Here is a 16,486-nt window from a genome sequence, read left to right as displayed (position 1 = left end):
CATGATGGTCGTCTCCTTGAAAAAACCACGACCTTTGTTTTATCAACATTTACTTTAAGCTTCCATACATCTGTGTAATCTTAGAAACAATCTAAAAGTTTTTGGAGTTCAGTTTCTGATTCGGCCATCAAAACAGTATCATCAGCGTACAAAATGATAAAAAGTTTAAAAAAAATGTCAAGTTTTTCCTCAAGCTCCTTTGACACTGACTTTAGGCCCTCTAGGTTACAATTTTGCAAAAAAGAATCAAGATCATTTAAAAATAAAGAAAAAAGAAAAGGCGATAAATTTTCGCCTTGTCTAACACCGTTACTACATGGGAAGAAATCAGATAAGGCATTGTTATATGAAATACATGACTTTGTACCTTGATACATATTTACAATTACATTATACATACATCCATTCATATTGTTTAAAAGCATTTTGTACCACAGTGCATCTCGCCATATCGTGTCAAAAGCCTTTTCGAAATCGACGAATGCACAAAATAGTTTTTTCTTTTTTAGTTTTAAAATTTCAAACAATGTATGAATCACAAATAAATTATCGGTTGTTGAATAACCCTTCCTAAAACCACATTGGTTTTCGTTTAAAATCATGAATTCTTCAGAGAAAAGATTTAGTCTCTCGCATAAAATTGCGGTGAAAAGTTTCCTCATACAACTCAAAATGGTAATTGGTCTCAAATTTTTGGGGTCCAACTTGTTACCTTTATTTTTATAAACAGGCTTAATGTAACCAACTAGCCAACTGTCAGGTATAATACCAGTGCGAAATATAATGTTAAATAGTTTTTCGTAAAATTCAATGAATAAACTAGCTGTAGACTTGATATATTCATTTATAATACGATCATCCCCAAATGCTTTATCATTTTTCAGGTTTTTGATCCCCTTAAGAATTTCGTCTTTAGAAATTCTTCTGTTTAGATTTTCATTAAGCCTATCGACATCATTCGGGTTTAGAGTTGGAATATTTGTATTTTCTTTAATTTCTGGGGCGGCGTTCAGATTTTTGAAAAAATCGAATAATTTGTTGATAGGGATGTCAGGTTGGGCTCTCTTTTTTCTACTGTTAAGAAATTTCCAATACTCTTTTGAGTTATTGGATCTCAATGTGTTTATTTTTTTCGCCATTTTTTTTCTATGAGCAATAATTAGAGTATTACCAGATGATTTTCTTTTATTAGAATTAACAATTGTATGGAGGCTAATGAAGTGAAGAAAGAAGATGTTTTAATGTTAAAGAAAGATCTTGTAGCAGTTTTTATAACTGCTTTACAACAAGACAGGTAATTTTTATACAACCTTGAACTCTGACCTATATATAGTATACTGGTACCTCTTGTTCAAGAGGTCATATGGCTTTAATGTGTAAACGAATGACATTGAAACATAACATTATTTTTGATATTCTACTTACACAAATATTTTTTTACGGTGGTATGGGAGTCTAAAATAAAAGTGATAGAATTTGTTCAAACTTTGGCAAAACGTAGTATCTATTGATAGATGTTGAAAAATATAATAAAAATGATAGGTCAATGCATTTTATCAAGCTACAGGATGTGACAAAATGAAACATTTTGTATGGATTATACAGCAAAAAACACCATTTTGTGATTAGAAACTAAACAAAATGATAGAATTGTTAAATACTTAGGGAAAAGATTGCTTTCAGACAATGCTTTGAAAATATCAAAAGAAAAGATAGGGTCACCATACGTTATTTCCGGCTAAAATACAAAATAGGAAAATTCCATGTATAATCCTTCAGAAAATGCACTGTTTTAAAGTTACCTTCCCTGAAAAGGCCAATTTGAAAAAAAAATAAAACAACCAAAAATAATCAACATTGGCAAAAATATTAATATTTATAAGTTATATTGTTATAAATTGGTTCTTTTGAATGAAAATTTACATTGAATATCTGCACTCCAGCATCAAATTTTGCTAATTTGATAGAAAATAGTGACCTTTGGTTCTCTGTTTTTTACAATCTAAGATGGAGGAAGACACCCATACCACCTTAAATATCTTAGTTATCAAAGGTACCAGGCTTATAATTTAATATGCCAGACTCGTGTTTTGTCTACATACAGTACACACAGAGAGGATGTAATCTCATACTCCCAACACAGATTCTGGTGTAACACAGTGTCACACTGTGAAACACAGATTTTCCCTCCCAAAAAACACCAAGTAATTACTCCCATCTGGGAGGGTTTTATGACCTGTTGATTGCCGGTAAAAGTAATAAAAATCAGCAAAGCATGACTACATGGTCTGACAGTGACATATAATTACATGTCAACTATTCTCTCACTTCTTCCTATTTCAACCATTTCCTATTTAGTTTTATTTCTGAAAGCTATAAAATAAATTAATGAAATGATTTCAAAAAATTATATACAAAAAGTATTTTTAGATTGGAAAATTATTTACATTCTTTCAAAATCTCAAAATTAAGAATGGCAACTTGATATTTACAATAAGTTTTAAATCATTTTAAACATATGGATATTAATGTATACATGGTTTAAAAAATAAAAGTAATGATACAAAAATAAATAAATAAAAATAAAATATAAAATAATGTAGATAAATTTCATATATTATATTTTATGTAAAAATAAATAATTAATAAATTCAATATATGTCTTTATTTTCTATTAATTATACTTCATTTACAGATGGTTTTTGTTTTTTTAATTATGTTCTTTAGTCATGAAAAACCAACACTGTCAGAACAAATGCTGAATATATTTTTAATAAATATTTTTAAATAAGTTGTGCAGGATTCTTTAATAAAATCAGATTATAATATATCTCTGAGTAAATTTAACAAATCTGACACTTTTCATCTTTTTTTGTGATTGTCATTTAATGACAGGAAACGCTAGAAATGTTTATTGTATTCATCAACTTCAGGCACACTTCAAAGGTAAACATAGCAATAAAAATCATGGTGTTGGGAGAAACCACACCAAGGTAATAAACAATTTAGGAGTTTTAGGGAGGAATTACTCCAAGTTTCTCCCAATTTCCTCCCAAAATTTGGAGAAAGTTGCTGGAGTTTCCTGGTGTGACACCAAGTTTTTACACAGTGTAGGGAGTATGAGATTACATCCTCTCTGTGTGTACTGTATAAGACTCATCAGTGATGCCCAGATCAAAGAAGTTTGACAGCCAAACAAGTACAAAGTTGAAGTGCATTTATGACCTAAAATTACAAAAAGTTGAAATGATTTTCAGTGTGAAATAATGTTTATTTATTAAATCAGAGTTCATACAATATTTTTGTGTTGTAGTCGAGATTCCTGGGTTTACCTCCATGAAGTATTAGGAATAGTAGAACCTTATAAAGTATACCTTGAGAAGTTTGACCTTAAAACAGAAGTAAGTTATATTTTATATGGTAGGTAGACATTATTTTTTTACAATGAGATAATTTGAAAAAAGGACAAAGATCTATGAAGTTTAAAAGCACCAATTTAAGACCATTGTCACAAGGAAACGGGAATTGAAAGAACAAAAGACATGTTGACCAGTACCACCTAATTAAACCATTTTCAATATTTTATTTCAGATGTACCATTACATAGAAAGACTGATTCACCATGCCGACAACAACAAAGAAAAACTTTTTGATCTACAGTTAGCAGATTCCTTGTCAAAGATATTCTCTAAGGTATTTTATCTCTCTGAGCTGATATACTTAAAATTGATTTCTTAATGCCCAGTAGCAAATATTTCATGCATATTTTAGAATAGAACAACTAGTCTGTCTAAGCTACTGATTCCTTGTCAAAATTATCTATCAAAATGTAAAAAAGGAACTACACTATTGTCTGTATCAACTATCTAAGAGAGACCAAGATTTGAACATAGAAATTTAATAATGAATAGTTTGGATTCAAAGTTCAAAACACCTTTACAGACAGAGGAAAAGTATTCCATTATCACTTTATAATTAATGCATGTAAAAGTTTACTTACTTCTGTATAATGTATATTCAATTTCTTTGTACAATGTAATATTTTTTAGTAATTTTTTGTATTTTATTTTAAGGAAGTAGATAAGATTCGACAAATTGGAGCCTTTCCTGCCAGGAATTATTGTGCTGTACCTCCAGCTCCAGTTATGAAGATCAGTGCTGGTTCTCCCAAAAAGTCCATGCAGTCACCCAGGGCATATTTCCAGCTTCCTGATGGGACAAATCCGTATAAAACTCATGTTTCGGTAGGTTGTCCTCAAGTTTTGTAACTTTTTTGTATAATTGCAACGATTTAAAAAAGGACCAAAAGAAAACTTTCACTCTTCATGCTTAATCTAGTGAAAAAATTGTTAGGAAAATAGGAAAAAGTCACCTTTCATGCAAATGAAAAGAACACTTCATAATTTGTTTGCCTCAGAAGTGCTTTTCTTGATTCACCTTCATCAGAAATAGTATAAACCAAATGTTTAAAAGTATTAAGCTTTTTTTCTATATGATCAAAAAGAATTTCAAAATTAATAAAAAAATCAGCCACACCAAGGGAGACAGAACATAATTATTAATTTCTTTATTTATGGACAGAATTTAGAAAATATGTTATAAATCATGTCAGTACTAAAATACTGACTACTGAGAAGATGATACTTTCATGGACTGACAGCCCACCAGCAGGGTATCAACCTTGCCATATTATATGCAAAAAAGAACCTATATATTTTGCATTTCTGAAGTGTCCTGATGTTTTTCTTTCCATTGTGATCTTAGTTCTATAAAACATGCAAAATTTACCGTTTTTGTCAGTAATATATACACCAAAGTGAGGTAGACATTCAACATGCAGAGAAATAAAAATTTACATTGTATATTTTCAGCACAGAGAAGATAAATACATGCTGGCTAAACCATTAACAATAAGAGATATGAGCAGGTCAATTGCAGATGTAGCGGCAGAGTTAGCTGCTCGTAAGTACTCAATCTCATATTGCTGGAGAAATAGCATTAAAAGTTTATTATTTATACCTGCCTTGCTGTAGGTAAAAGCAGGTCTAGTAAATGCTTGACCCTGTCCGTCTGTCTGTTTGAAAGAAATTGGTAAGAAAGCTTTTGTCCAAGTTTTTGCTTCTTTGAAAGGGGATCTGCGAAATTTTACAAGGATAATTTTGTCTAACTTTTCTTGGCTTCTGTAAAAGGGAATGATTAAATATTTGATCTGGAGCTTAATAATTCTGAGTAGTAGTTAGTAGGCAATGTTTATGATAGCTGTGCTTTCACTTCCCAGGTTTTGGTTTTGTGCTTGTAATTAACAATCTTATTCATTTGACAATTTTGTTTTGTATTTTGAAGTCATTTTCTTGTTTTGTGTGGGCTTTACAATACTCTCTTGGTTCTTTGTACTGTTCATGTTCAGTTGTTGTATCCAGAATGTATACTTTTCATCTTCTTTTGCTTATATTTTAGATATTTTTAAAATGACATTTTTTTTGCAAATTTGTAGTGGTTGTATGCATATTGTTATCAAGTTACTTTTTTTAAAATATGTTTTCTTCTCTAGATTAACCTATGCCCTGAAGACCCATTGGTGTGTTTGTTGTCTATTTGACATATTCCCCATTTCCATTCTCAATTTCATTTAAATTTCTTTAATAAAAACACTTTCAGAAAATTAAAAAAATATGATGTTTCCAAATATCTGACATCCTATTTTAATTCTATCTTTAAATAGGAGAGTCTATATGGAGTCAGCATTATGGAACAGTAACCCAGGCATTAAGGACAGAGATACCAGAAGATGATGAAGTAAGTATTATAAAGTATATTAGGATGCTACATAAGTGGTCAAGGGGTCAAATATTAGTATTTACTTACATAACAAAAGGGAAATTATTTTAGAAATTTTGAAGGATTAATGTAAAGGTCAACATTATTCTTGTGGTCTTAGGTTGGACTGAATTATGTTATATATTTTTTATTTCAATTGTGTTTCATTACATAAAAAAATAAGTTATATAAAAAAGCTAGTATTTTCTTTGATTGAAAGGAGAGGATTTTCAGTCCCAAAATATAACAATTTGTATGCCATTTAATTTGACCAAAGTCTTATGTTTAATCAGAAAATTATTTAATCATTTGATTTAAACTTTATAGGAAAAACCTGAAAAGGAACCAGTTTCAAAAGCTTCAACGCCCAGGAGTTCTCTGACGTCTCTGTATGGAAAGAAAGAGAAAAAGACTCCTAGAATTGAGGTCAGTTGGAACAAGTTTGACTCACACTTAAACATTATGAGAAAACAATTGAAATTACGAATTTTTTTTGAAATCTTACTAAATTAAGATAAAATAATGACAACTAATTAAAATTCAGGGGACACAAGCCACATCAAAATTTTTATAAGGCACAGTTGTGCTATTATATACTGGATGTTTAGCAGTTTAAATCATAATAAAACTTATGAATACTTCTACAAATGTGTATGCATGGTGAATGACATTTCAAAATCAACAATAGCAAGTTTGTGTTTAATTATGTGTTTTTGATAAACCTTTCATTTTCAGACTCAAAAGTAATAGATAAAAACTTTCACATTTTAATATGTTTTAAAGACCCTGCTTGACAAATTCTTTAAAATGAATTTTAAAAGCTTTATAGTTACAGTTATATACATTTTCTGACGAAAAATTGATTATAAACTGACAATGATTAACAGTATTTGTTTATTACAGGAGGAGAAAGTACTTGTGATGACTGGACGAGAAGCCGTAGAATACTTCGCCAAACTTCATCATGTGGGAAAAATAGAATCAATTCATTTTAACATAGTTCCACATAGACATTATAATCCCTATGACTTGATATCTGTACAGAAAAACAAGGTAAATCATATCTATAAAGACATTATAACCTGATATTCTTCTATAATCAAGAAAATTGAAAATATGTGTACACCAAAAATTACTTCAATGAAGAACATTCCCCACAGAACCATGTACAATTACTTGGAACATATTTTATAACAACAGGGATTTCAAGCTCACTTTCAGAGTTTAAAAGTTTTTGTTTTGGAAGAAGTGTGTTTTGATTAAGTTTCAAACTCTTTTACATATGTAAATATAGGCATTTTAGGTAACCGTTTTGATTCCCAAGGGGAGATAATTTGTGTGTGTAAGAAGAAAGGATAACAGCCAAAAAAATGTTTAAAGAAATATGACAGTTCATAATAAACTTAATTATATGCAAACATTCATTTATAATAGATCAATAATATGATTGTTTTTCAAACAATTCTGTCAAACAAGCAAAGAATCTCTAGAAGCCAAACTTGCTACTTTATAATACCAGACACATAATGCTATTTTTATGCCCCACCTACGATAGTAGAGGGGCATTATGTTTTCTGGTCTGTGCCTCCGTTCGTTGGTCCGTCTGTGCCTCCGTTCGCTTCAGGTTAAAGTTTTTGGTCAAGGTAGTTTTTGAAGAAGTTGAAGTCCAATCAACTTATAACTTAGTACACATGTTCCCCATGATATGATATTTCTAATTTTCATGCCAAATTAAAGTTTTGACACCAATTTCATGGTCCACTGAACATAGAAAATGATAGTGCAAAGTTCAGGTTAAAGTTTTTGGTCAAGGTTGTTTTTCATGAAGTTAAAGTTACATCAACTTGAAACTTAGTAGACATGTTCCCTATGATATGATCTTTCTAATTTTAATGCCAAATTAAAGTTTTGACCCCATTTTCACGGTCCACTGAACATAGAAAATGATAGTGCGAGTGGGGCATCTGTGTACTATGGACACATTCTTGTTATTTATATTTTACAGGTGAACACAGAACATTATGTATTCTCTACATTTGGAGTTTTACATGTGTACCCAGATCAACCTTCAGAAACTATGAGTTTATCTGACTGGCAAAGAGAAGCAGTCCTGTGGAACGCTGTTTCTAAAATACCTTTTTTCAAAAACTTTCTCGTCATGAAGAGTTTTCAAAAGTAGGTTTATCTTATTAGATTAAGAAGAAAATAATGAAATAATTAGTTTAAAAAAGCAGAGATAACTTTTTTTTGTACCCTAATCTATGTTACTTTGCAAGAGTGTTATAAATAAGACTAAAATCGGTACACAAATTAATATACTGTACAGAAAATGTTGAAGATTTTACTATGTAAGTTGATTTTAAATGCTGGTAAGAAAGTTTAAACTGTGTTCTCAAACATTTTAATCCATTCATTCCTTATAGTTGAAATGATTTTACTGCTTTCAATTTGCATGATATTTATTGATTTGTTGATTGGGCACATATTTTTTATATAAATCTGTTAAAAAATATTATTATTTTTAATAAACGCAATAAGTTTTTTGTACTGATATAAGAATATTTCCTTTGTAGATGGAGATACAATAGAAATACTTTAGATTTTATGAGGAAAAGAGAAAAAGTGAATAATAGATTATTGCAAGCTGTTCCTGCCTTTGGTGCTGCTCTCATACAGGTTTCAAGGTAATGGAGGAGTGTCATTCTATAAGTTACAGATAGTAACCTCATATTTCCTTGCAGACCCAAATGGAGAAAAAAAACACAAAAATCTAGTTTACTTTCACATATTCTCCAGAAACAATTACATACAACATGTTCTTGAACAAATGGATATCAGACAGTTTAACAAAAAAATAAATTCATTTATCAGCTTTTATTCATATAAATTTATATATATATATATATAACAATATAAAGAGATGTGATATGATTGCCAATGAAACTACTATCCACCAAAGTTTAAGTAAAGTGGATGTTAGCAATTTAAGGTAACCGTACAGTGTATAACAATAAGAAAAACCCATATTGTAATGTTGGCTGCAAAAGACATGAATAAAATTATGAAACAAATCTAACTGCATAATCTATATCAAAGCAATTTACGAAAAACAAAAATATGACCGATTGTGAACCCAAAGAAAAGTATTGAACTACAGGCTTCTGACTTGGAACCTGCACATACAGAATGTAGCTCAACCATACCCTAACCTGGGACAGTGGTGTTGAAGAGCTTAATGAGAAATAAAATGCCTGTATTCCTGAAAAAATGCAGCTTTTTTTTTTAAATTTCAAAAATGAAAAATTATGTTTATTTTTCTTCTTTTAGTATACTGTAAAACACTCATATTGATAACAATTACAAAATAATAATTAGCTTGACTAAATTATTTTGACATATCTGTCATTTGAGGTTTTGGTTTTAACATATTTGTGGATTGGTATTTAATTTTTGTCAAGGGTGGTGTTATACTTCTTCTGTAAACTTGTGTCTTTAATTTTACCATTGTATATTTCAGCATTTATGATATAGTACCTTTTAGCTGGAGATTATAACGTTGTTTTTTTTTACAGGTTACTAAAAGAACTTGTCACTGTTAAATTTTTACCCATTGAAAAAGAGTAAGTACACAATGCCATATATATATATATATTGAATATGAAGAGGAATGTAATCTACTCACATAGGAAAATATCTCACAAATATTCACAAATCTATCATATATTTCCATACTTTTTAGGTGTTGCACATTCTCTATTGAAAATAAATAATTCAGTGATGGAAATGATATTTATTTTAGTGTTTGTCTTTCAGTAAAGTATACTTATTACCAGAATTTGAGAGTGAAGTCAACTACAAGAACATGCAAGCAGAGAAAGTAATAGAAAAATTCTTTGGGTAAGTAGAAAATTATATAATTTATTGTCAGAATTCTGGTGTCATAAGATACCAAAGGGCAGATTGAGGTGGGCTAGGATATCCCCATTCCCCTTTTTATGGAGCAAGAGCTATTACAAGTTTTACTCCTAACATTGTCTACTCTCCTTCCCCCTATTTTTTCAAAATCCTGAATCCACGTCTTTGTAAGAATTTTGGTTGTAATCTTCTTTTTACATTTCTAGACTTCAGGTGGATACATGTCAGTTAGATCGATGTAAGAAATCTCTTTGTTACTTTAAAACAATAGATTGCAAGGAAATCATTAAAATGTTTAGAATGTAAAACCTTTTGCCAGTACAAATATTGTAGAAACTCTAAAATAGAATGTATTACAATTACAAATATTGTAGAAACTCTAAAATAGAATATATTACAATTACAGATATTGTAGAAACTCTAAAATAGAATATATTACAATTACAGATATTGTGGAAACTCTAAGATAGAATGTATTACAATTACAGATATTGTAGAAACTCTAAAATAGAATATACATGTATTACAATTACAGATATTGTAGAAACTCTAAAATAGAATATATTACAATTACAGATATTGTAGAAACTCTAAAATAGAATGTATTACAATTACAGATATTGTAGAAACTCTAAAATAGAATATATTACAATTACAGATATTGTAGAAACTCTAAAATAGAATATATTACAATTACAGATATTGTAAGATGATGGTGGATGTTACTGCTGAAGCTTCATTCAAGAAACTACATCACTGTGAAGAACAAGTAAAAAAGAAAGCTGTATTGTAAGTAACCTCTCCACATATATCAACAGGTATTAGTATAGATATAGGAACCACATATATCAACAGGTATCAGTATAGATATAGGAAGATGTGGTATGAGTGCCAATGAGACAACTCTCCAATATATCAACAGGTATAAGTATAGATATAGGAAGATGTGGTATGAGTGCCAATGAGACAACTCTCCAATATATCAACAGGTATAAGTATAGATATAGGAAGATGTGGTATGAGTGCCAATGAGACAACTCTTCATCTAAGTCACAATTTATAAAAGTAAACCATAGGTCAAGGTTCGGTCTTCAACATGGAGCTTAGGTTCACACCAAACAGCAAGCTATTAAGGGCCCCAAAAAAATTACTAGTGAAAAAGCATTCAAATAGAAAAACCAACGGTCTAATCTATATAAAAAAAAAACGAGAAACACTTAACACTTATGAACTACATCAACAAAGAACAACTACTGACCATATTAACATGATATTACATATACTCTCTATGTTGATTAACACAACAAATAATTTGTTTGATCAGAATAATATTAAAATTGCTATTTGTTAAACTTAAACATAAATATTAAGAAAGGATTCAGGATATCTACAGAAGTATATCATTTACTAAGGAATGAATAGGGGATTTTTTTTTTGGAGGATATTAAAGTCATAAAATAAAATAAAATGTCAGATTTCTTTAGTTTGTAATGGTTCGATACTAATGAGATATTTAAATATTCCAGTTCTAAAGACTCCCTTCACCTGCAGAGGATAAAGCATGAACAAAGACAAGTTAACCTTATCAAAGCCAGGAATGAAACAGGGTATGTGTATTACTTCCAATAATTTCTAGATTTGAATATTGAGTGTTCACATTGCAATACAATACCATTACAAATGTATACTTAATTATGACATTAATAATTTGCCATGAAACAGAAGATATTGGTAATATATGATTTATTGGAATAATTTCACTGAACATTTTAAAGTCATGGGTATTATGTCTGTTCTCACATTTCAAATTTTATATATTTTCAAATTAACTAATCAGCATCATATTAGGAGTAATGCAGGTCAACATAAAGTTAAATATTATTTTTGAATTTTAGTTTTAAATTGCTATGACATAATACAACTGTTAATTTTATAGTTTATTTTTTGGAGAGAAAAAAATCTATGTGTCAAGTATTTTTCAAAGTTTTTGGTATTCAAACCTTATTAGATATCTTGGTAACTTTGTATAATTCTATTTTTTGTTTCAGTCGTCTTGGTAACTTTGTCAAGCTAACAGATCAGCTGATTGTAGAACACATGTATGAGATTTGTAAGACACAAGTTATACAGTTTGTTAATGAAGTGTTAAAGAACCATTCAGAAACTGAAGGATTCTTCAAAGTTTTCCTGGTTTTTACAAAGCAAGGTCAGTAAACAGATAGTATTATACCTTATGATCTTCTAGTTGATTTCTAATTTATAAACTGGTAATGTCACTGGGTTTGATAGTTAGAATATTACAGGATTTGGAAAGTCTGATTAAATAAAATTGATGGTGATGAAATTAATAGTATTGACATCAAACATTTCATCTTAAAAATGATATCTTGTAAGGGTTCTGAAGTGTTGGATCAAACAAATATGCATATAAATAAAAGGAGATGTATGATATTATATATCGTGGGGCAGCACCACAAAAACAGACATTTAGAGGTCAATATATAGTCCTTAATGTAAGACAGGTGTCTGAACAAAATAACAAACCATAAAACAAATACCTATATACCATAAGGCAGCAACACAAAAACAGACATTTAGAGGTCAATATATAGTCCTTAATATAAGACAGGTGTCTGAACAAAATAACAAACCATAAAACAAATACCTATATACCATAAGGCAGCAACACAAAAACAGACATTTAGAGGTCAATATATAGTCCTTAATATAAGACAGGTGTCTGAACAAAATAACAAACCATAAAACAAATACCTATATACCATAAGGCAGCAACACAAAAACAGACATTTAGAGGTCAATATATAGTCCTTAATATAAGACAGGTGTCTGAACAAAATAACAAACCATAAAACAAATACCTATATACCATAAGGCAGCAACACAAGAACAGACATTTAGAGGTCAATATATAGTCCTCAATATTAGACAGGTGTTGGAACAAAATAACAAACCATAAAGCAAATACCTATATACTATGAGGAATAATATATGAAAATATTTGTCAAGATATTTTTACAAACTTTAAAGGTGCATGTAATTTTATCTCGTTCTAAAATTTATATCGATCATATATTTTTGTTTAGATACCCTTGGACTGTCACCAAGTAAGGACAAATTAATAAAAGCATTATCTAGTACTCTGAAGGGCATTCCTAAGGTGCTGTGCTCTAATGCAATTCCTATAGATGGTTCCCTGCCTGATTATCATACAGAGGAAACAGATCATATTAAGTCTGAAGCGGCTGAAAAGTAAGTGAGGACATGATTAATCCAGTCGTTTATTTAATTATGTTTTGTTTTGTAAGTAAGTTATTTGTTTTATGATATATAGATAAAGTAAGATGTGGTGTGAGTGCCAATGAGACAACTCTCCATCCAAATAACAATTTATAAAGGTAAACCATTATAAGTCATATGTTTTTATTGTATTTTTAGTGTACAATAATTGAAACTTGTTTTCTTTTCTCCTTCTAACACAGTTATCGAAGAAATAACTTTATGGGTAGTCATGAACAATTTCAAGTTATGTTAATGCTGAGACCTTGTTACACATTCTAGACCTCAATTTAATTCAATGTGAGGTTAAATTTTAGAATGTGTACTGTTTTTTCTGTAGCTTGCAGCTGTGCATTACAGGTTAGCAATATTTGGTATCAATGATATAAAGACCTTACTAGATAGTCATTATCACTTGATGTTGACCCTCTTTTAATGCTTCAGTTCTCAGGTCAAATTATCCTGATCAGTTCTATACCTGGCTAACTCACTATATAATGATATATAAAAGAACAACAATATTTGTAAAGTGGATTACTGACCATGCAAGGGCTGTATAGCCAGTCAAGGTCGTTAAAAACTTCCATATGTTGTAAAGTGGATTAATTGTGAGTAGTATAGTCCAGTCTGCACTTTTTAACTACTAGTGCAAAGACCAATATTCTGACATTTTTCTTATTGGATCAAACAAAGTTTTGCAAAAACTTGCTAATCCAAAGGAAATTTTACTAATCTTGGGCATAGGATTAGTGGCTAACCGTGCAAACTGGTATACAAATGATAGAAATATGTTATATGACCTTTACCTAAATTTAACATTTAATAATTATGTTGTTTTGAATTTGATACTATATTGTTAGGTTTTAATTTGTCATTGAATTAAATACTCTTTGTTGATTCTTAATTTTCAATCAAATTATATTATAGACATGAGAGAAGAAAGAGTACAGCTGCTGCCACTATGGCTACTCTTAGACGAGAGAGTTTAACTACTTTAACAGTTAGTTCACAAAGACGGGACAGTGTGTTACCAGCTCAGTCACAGGCAGGGGAAACAGTGGCAGGTGATACCATTATAGAAGAGGAGGAGAATCAGGTTACTAAATCTATAGCAGGAGGAGATGATGAGGGTATTGGTATACCTGATTTACCTCAGCCTGGTAAGTGGAATATTCTAAGATATTAAGTTCAGTGCACATGCACACTCATATTCAATGGAAAGTAAGATTTTAACTGCCATATACCTTATTTAAGTATAACAAGGTATATAAAGATGGATATGATCTGCCAAATGATTAGTTGAAAGAGTTAATATTGCATATGTGATAGTGTCCCTATATGAATGATTTAGATTCTAAAAAGGGAAAAGCCTGTTCAACATGTTTGATGTTGACTTATTGGGATACAAATTCCTACTATAAAATCACAATAAAATTCTTTACCCCTGAAAAAATATTCTCTTTTGCAGATATAAAATCTAAAGAGGAGGATGAATTAGGTATTGCAACCCCAGACTTGGTACTTCATGATGATTCTACACAGCTAGTGGTTAGAGGAGAAGGCTTTATGGGACAATACAGTCCTCTGACTAAGGCTAATCTAGAGGAGAAATTACAACAAGAGTAAGCACACAGAAATCTTTTTTGATTACAAAAAACTTTTCTTATCTGTTGCTTAAAAAATCTCTTTCTGAAAATATTAATGTTAGTTATATGACCTATTATGTTATGATCAAAGAAGATTAACGTACCATATAATCTTTTATTTTAAAATGAAGCTTATAATGCATTAAAGATTTTGCTCATTGTTGGAGGCTGTGTGGTGGCTTGTAGTTGTTTACAGACTTGGTCCTTCTGACTCTGGAGGCTAGTTGTCTCATTGGCTATCATATCACATCTCCCCACTTACAAATAAGTACTTTGTTTGTTTTACAGTAAGGTTTATTCAGCTGCCATACAGTTTCAAGAAAACATGATGTTAGAAGCTTTAGATGAGATAGACCAGTACTGTAAACATCATAGCTGGCTTAGTGAGATACATCACTTCTGTAAAAAATGGAGTGACAAATCTTTAAAGGAGATCAAAGGAGTCCCAGCATTTCAAATAGAGGTAACACATTTTTCCCCCATGCAAATAGAGGTAAAATATTTGTTGTTCTGTCCAAAAAGAGGTAAAATATTTGTTATTCCATGCAAATAGAGGTAAAATATTTGTTGTTCTGTCCAAATAGAGGTAAAATATTTGTTGTTCTGTGCAAATAGAGGTAAAATATTTGTTATTCCATGCAAATAGAGGTAAAATATTTGTTGTTCTGTCCAAATAGAGGTAACATATTTGTTGTTCTGTCCAAATAGAGGTAAAATATTTGTTATTCCATGCAAATAGAGGTAAAATATTTTTTGTTCCATACAAATTGAGGTAAAATATTTGTTGTTCTGTGCAAATAGAGGTAAAATATTTGTTATTCCATGCAAATAGAGGTAAAATATTTGTTGTTCTGTCCAAATAGAGGTAAAATATTTGTTATTCCATGCAAATAGAGGTAAAATATTTGTTGTTCCATACAAATTGAGGTAACACAGTTGTTGTCTCATACAAATAGATACATTTTTGTTGTTCCATACAAATTGAGGTAACACATTTGTTGTTCCATACAAATAGAGACATTTTGTTGATCCATACAAATAGAGGTGACACATTTGTTGTTCCATACAAATAGAGACATTTTGTTAATCCATACAAATAGAGGTGACACATTTGTTGTTCCATACAAATTGAGGTAACACAGTTGTTGTCTCATACAAATAGATACATTTTTGTTGTTCCATACAAATTGAGGTAACACATTTGTTGTTCCATACAAATAGAGACATTTTGTTGATCCATACAAATAGAGGTGACACATTTGTTGTTCCATACAAATTGAGGTAACATATTTGCTATTTGATAGTTGTTTTTAATACTTGCTAATGTAAGGTAAAATAAAAATATACCTATCATGGAAGCTCCTTGGATCATTTTTATGGCTCAGTTGAAAAATAATTACTGAAATGATATTTTGATATTTGTATTGAACTTGTTCTGATTCATTGCAGCAAAAATTGAATGACATTAGAAGTTGGTCAGAGAAAGTGAAAATATTTGAGAGAAACTTCACCACAGAAAATGGTTTATTTTATGTGGACTGTTTAGCTATACATGATTATTTGATACCAAGGCTGAATGATATCTATACAGAAGTAGGAATGTTTGTTGCTGAGGAAGCTACAACTCTCGCTAATAACTTCTGTGATGAAATGAAAGAAACAATTGAGGTAACATATATTTCTTATCTTCTCTGAACAGGTTAAGGTAGTAATTTGTTCTTTAGACATTTTTATAACGACTTAGGACATTACATATGTATTATGAATACTAGTTTTACAGTATGAAATACTATTAATTGTTGAAGGTACCT

At 30.1% G+C, this 16,486-nt stretch overlaps 1 protein-coding gene across 1 annotated transcript in view; it reads left to right on the top strand.

Moving 5' to 3' along the window:
- Positions 1-16,486, top strand: part of LOC134706430 (dynein heavy chain domain-containing protein 1-like) — a 121,430-nt gene that overhangs the window by 6,875 nt on the left and 98,069 nt on the right. Inside the window, exons 3-22 of the mRNA XM_063565351.1 lie at positions 1,193-1,294; positions 3,314-3,401; positions 3,592-3,693; positions 4,074-4,244; positions 4,872-4,962; positions 5,723-5,796; positions 6,145-6,243; positions 6,721-6,870; positions 7,823-7,992; positions 8,391-8,501; positions 9,390-9,437; positions 9,631-9,714; positions 10,432-10,521; positions 11,259-11,339; positions 11,781-11,938; positions 12,837-13,002; positions 13,957-14,189; positions 14,498-14,651; positions 14,964-15,138; positions 16,125-16,343. Of these exons, the coding sequence (XP_063421421.1) occupies positions 1,193-1,294; positions 3,314-3,401; positions 3,592-3,693; positions 4,074-4,244; positions 4,872-4,962; positions 5,723-5,796; positions 6,145-6,243; positions 6,721-6,870; positions 7,823-7,992; positions 8,391-8,501; positions 9,390-9,437; positions 9,631-9,714; positions 10,432-10,521; positions 11,259-11,339; positions 11,781-11,938; positions 12,837-13,002; positions 13,957-14,189; positions 14,498-14,651; positions 14,964-15,138; positions 16,125-16,343 (2,566 nt within the window). The remainder of the gene's footprint in view (positions 1-1,192; positions 1,295-3,313; positions 3,402-3,591; positions 3,694-4,073; positions 4,245-4,871; positions 4,963-5,722; positions 5,797-6,144; positions 6,244-6,720; positions 6,871-7,822; positions 7,993-8,390; positions 8,502-9,389; positions 9,438-9,630; positions 9,715-10,431; positions 10,522-11,258; positions 11,340-11,780; positions 11,939-12,836; positions 13,003-13,956; positions 14,190-14,497; positions 14,652-14,963; positions 15,139-16,124; positions 16,344-16,486) is intronic.

The sequence above is a fragment of the Mytilus trossulus genome, chromosome 2 (genome assembly GCF_036588685.1).
Source record: "Mytilus trossulus isolate FHL-02 chromosome 2, PNRI_Mtr1.1.1.hap1, whole genome shotgun sequence".
Classification (NCBI taxonomy): domain Eukaryota; kingdom Metazoa; phylum Mollusca; class Bivalvia; order Mytilida; family Mytilidae; genus Mytilus; species Mytilus trossulus.
The sequence above is the reverse complement of the archived record's forward strand: the minus strand, read 5'-3'. Positions and strand labels throughout refer to the sequence as shown.